The following is a 3,689-nucleotide window of genomic DNA, read 5'->3' on the forward strand; positions in this document are numbered from 1 at the left end:
TAGAGGTGCTAGTGACTAGAGGTGCTAGTGACTACAGATGCTAGTGTTCACAGATGCTAATGACTCCAGATGCTAATGACTCCAGATGCTAGAGAGGTCATCCCAGCAGGACATGACTGGAAAGGCTAAAAACCAAGAGATCCAGGTCATGGCTCCTGATCGAACCGCCTCCATTTTCTCTGAATCGTTTCTCAAACTGGTCTCTGAACTCATCACCTTCTTCTGCAGCTTCCATCCAACCTGCAGAGGAAGCTCATTTCAGCAGCAGTAGAGCAGCTGATAGATATGAGGATTCTCTCCTCACTTAGATAATGAAGGAATGAGAACAACAGTTTGATAAAATTGACTGAGGCTCAGTTTCAGGACGGTCAGGAGGTCAGCTGGTGGCAAATCAATGATCTGCTTTCCTGCTCCCTGTTGGTTAGCTGCTCTATGAGCTTTGGATCTAAAATCTAACGTCTGTAATGCGTCCTTCAGGTCTTCATTCAACAAACAGAATTAATGAACCCAGAAAGAACCACAGATGGCTGAGGAAGCGTTAGCCAACATCCATGAACATAGAGACAGCAATAGAAAAGAGTTGAATTGAATAGTCTGCCTGCCTGTCTGTCTGTCTGTCGGTCAGTCGGTCTGTCTGCCTGTCTGTCTGCCTGCCTGCCTGCCTGCCTGCCTGCCTGCCTGTCTGTCTGTCTGCCTGTCTGCCTGCCTGTCTGTCTGTCTGTCTGTCTGTCTGTCTGTCTGTCTGTCTGCCTGTCTGTCTGTCTGTCTGCCTGCCTGCCTGTCTGTCTGCCTGCCTGTCTGTCTGCCTGCCTGTCTGTCCGTCTGTCCGGGTCTTTTTCAGCCAGCAGGGGGCACAAGCCTCCCTGCTGGGAGCCCACCAGTTCCTCTCCTCTCTGAGGTTCTGTGGCTGAACGTTTCATCCCCATGTGGACCACATTACCCACAAGCCCCTGGGGCGGCAGATGAAAGCAGAGCTGCGGTGGGAACGGCGTGACCAGAGGTGAACGCTCTGTGTTTGCAGCTCCTTTCATGTGGCTGAGAGTCAGACAGGAAAGATGGAGGCCGTCGGCAGGAAGAGACGCGGCGGCCTTTCAGCAGGGTTCCTCTGGAGGCTCTCCTCTTAGTAAAGCTCCAGAACCTGCAGCAGCTCCTCATTGGTCCGATTCAACCTCCTGAGTCAACATGAGGAAGGAAAGACCCGAGACCTGCTCCAGACTCGCCGCCTGCTCCGATTCCGACGTGTCCGTCTCATGGATTTAGCTCCATGACCAGATGGGCCAACGGGAACCAGAACCCCTGAGGTCCAAATGAGGAATAAAAGCTGAAGTTAAACCAATCAGGAGCTTCATGAGCAGAAGTTCTGGTTGTTCAGAACCAGATCAGTTCTGATGATTCAGAGGAACCAAAGACGGTTCTGAGGAAGTTGAAGTTGATTTTCCCATCAGAACGTCTCAGTGAGGTTCTGCTCGGTTCTGATTATTAACTCACAGGAAGAACTGTTGGACTGAATTTTTAGAGTAAAAAGTTCTGGTTCTGTTCTCCATGTTGTTCTTGTTCAGCCCAGCAGAAAAAATGGTCTGTTTTTCTTTATTTTTCTTTGATCCAAACCCGTTCCTCAAACTGACCGACAGTCAGAACCAAGCGGATGTATGGCAGGCCATTTTCACATTTATTACCTCGACTGAACGTGTAATCCAGATGTCTAAAATGCATTTCTTCCTAGTCAAAATAAACGTTCAGATATCTGAGATGTAATTCTTACTAGGACAAATGACGTCACTCCTATCTGAAATAAACATTCTGAGTGTCTGAAAATGAATTTCACATCTCGGTAATACATTTGGTACCATTTCTATTTCAGATATCAATAATCAATGACTGAAAATGGACGTAGTTTAATTCCTGCCATAGCGGACCGGTTGATCTGTTAAATATTCTGATTAATAATCAGATAAAGGCTGAAATCTGTTCATTAAATCATTATGATTCAACCTTTGGGTCGAAATAAAGTAAAGAACAGAATAAAGTAGAATAAATCAGACAAGAACAGAGCAGGATAGAACCAGAGAACATAGATGCTGTAATGTTGCATCTTACAGTGAGCGCTAAGCTGTTTGTCCGGTTTATAAATAAAGTTTTTCGCCGGTTGATGAACTGCTTCAGTTTATTCCAGGTTGGGATCGGTTTTTGGATCCAGGGATCGGTTTTTGGATCCAGGGACCGGTTTTTGGATCCAGGGACCAGTTTTTGGTTCCAGGGACCAGTTTTTGGATCCAGGGACCAGTGAATTCCTGGGGTCCAGGTTCTGGTTCCTTCATGGTTCCTCTGTGTCTCCAGGGCTTCAGAACCAAAGATGGACACCTGGTTGTCGCTGCAGGGAACAATCAGCAGTTCGTCAGAGTGTGCCAGGTGAGTCTGACTGGAGTTCTGGTCCGATCCGTTTGCCCAGGGGCTTCTGACGGATCTCTTTCTAAGGCAGTTCTGAAAGTTAGTCTAAGAATGTGTTCTGGTTCCGTTGGACCTGCAGGTTCTGGATCTGCAGAATCTCACTGAGGACCCAAACTACAGAACCAACCAGCTGAGAGTCCAGAACCGCAAACAGCTGCTGCAGACGCTGTCAGAGAGGTCTGCTCCAACCGGACCGGTCCTCATTGGAGCGGATCAGAACCGTTGGCCCATTAGGGCCTCGCTTCATCGTCTGGTTCTGTTCCTTTCAGGTTCCTGCAGGAGAACACTGCTGATTGGCTGAGGAGGTTCCAGGGATCAGGTGTTCCTGTTGGACCAATCAACAGCATCCAGGAAGTGTTCTCAGAGCCACAGGTCAGTGCCAGACGCAGATCAGTCTGGGTCAGAGGAACCAGAACCAGAACCAGGGAGGTTCTGGTTCTGGTTCAGCAGAACCAGAGCTGGAGGTTCATTAAAGATCTAGGATTCCTTTGGTTATGAGGATGATGATGATGATGATGATGATGATGATGATGATGATAGTGAGGAAGATGAGGATGGTGATGATGAAGGTGATGATGATAATGGAGTTAGTGATCAAGGTTCAGTTCCGGTTGGTTCAGTTCCGGTTGGTTCCGGCTGGTTCTGGTTGGTTCCGGTTGGTTCAGTTCCTGTTGGTTCTGGTTGATTCCGGTTGGTTCTGGTTGGTTCCGGTTGGTTCAGTTCCGGTTGGTTCTGGTTGATTCCGGTTGGTTCTGGTTAGTTCCGGCTGGTTCCGGCTGGTTCAGTTCCGGTTGGTTCTGGTTGGTTCCGGCTGGTTCCGGCTGGTTCAGTTCCGGTTGGTTCCGGCTGGTTCCGGCTGGTTCCGGTTGGTTCAGTTCCGGTTGGTTCCGGTTGGTTCTGGTTGGTTCCGGTTGGTTCCGGTTGGTTCTGGTTGGTTCCGGTTGGTTCTGGTTGGTTCCGGCTGGTTCCGGTAGGTTCCGGCTGGTTCTGTCCAGACTGACTCAGCTGTGTTTCAGAGCTACCTTCCTGCTGAGCTCAGCTCTGGGTTTCCTCTCCTCTGGGTTCTGGGGGGGTTGGAAGCTGTTCCTCTGCTGTGACATCACAGGAAGTGCTGAGTCTGCAGTTCATAACCTTCTGTGAGTCGGGTCGGGCTGTACGGGAGCCAGCGGGGAGTTAAATCACAGCGCGGTGACACCTGAAGGCTGTTACTGGGCGGGAAATCCATCACTGCAGATGTGAAT

At 49.3% G+C, this 3,689-nt stretch overlaps 1 protein-coding gene across 1 annotated transcript in view; it reads left to right on the plus strand.

The window, feature by feature from the left end:
- sugct (succinyl-CoA:glutarate-CoA transferase) overlaps positions 1–3,689 on the plus strand; it is a 59,223-nt gene that overhangs the window by 9,853 nt on the left and 45,681 nt on the right. The window contains exons 9-11 of the mRNA XM_015403029.1: positions 2,338–2,409; positions 2,528–2,625; positions 2,718–2,820. Of these exons, the coding sequence (XP_015258515.1) occupies positions 2,338–2,409; positions 2,528–2,625; positions 2,718–2,820 (273 nt within the window). The remainder of the gene's footprint in view (positions 1–2,337; positions 2,410–2,527; positions 2,626–2,717; positions 2,821–3,689) is intronic.

The sequence above is a fragment of the Cyprinodon variegatus genome, unplaced genomic scaffold (genome assembly GCF_000732505.1).
Source record: "Cyprinodon variegatus isolate N-32 unplaced genomic scaffold, C_variegatus-1.0 Scaffold1427, whole genome shotgun sequence".
In the NCBI taxonomy this organism is placed as follows: domain Eukaryota; kingdom Metazoa; phylum Chordata; class Actinopteri; order Cyprinodontiformes; family Cyprinodontidae; genus Cyprinodon; species Cyprinodon variegatus.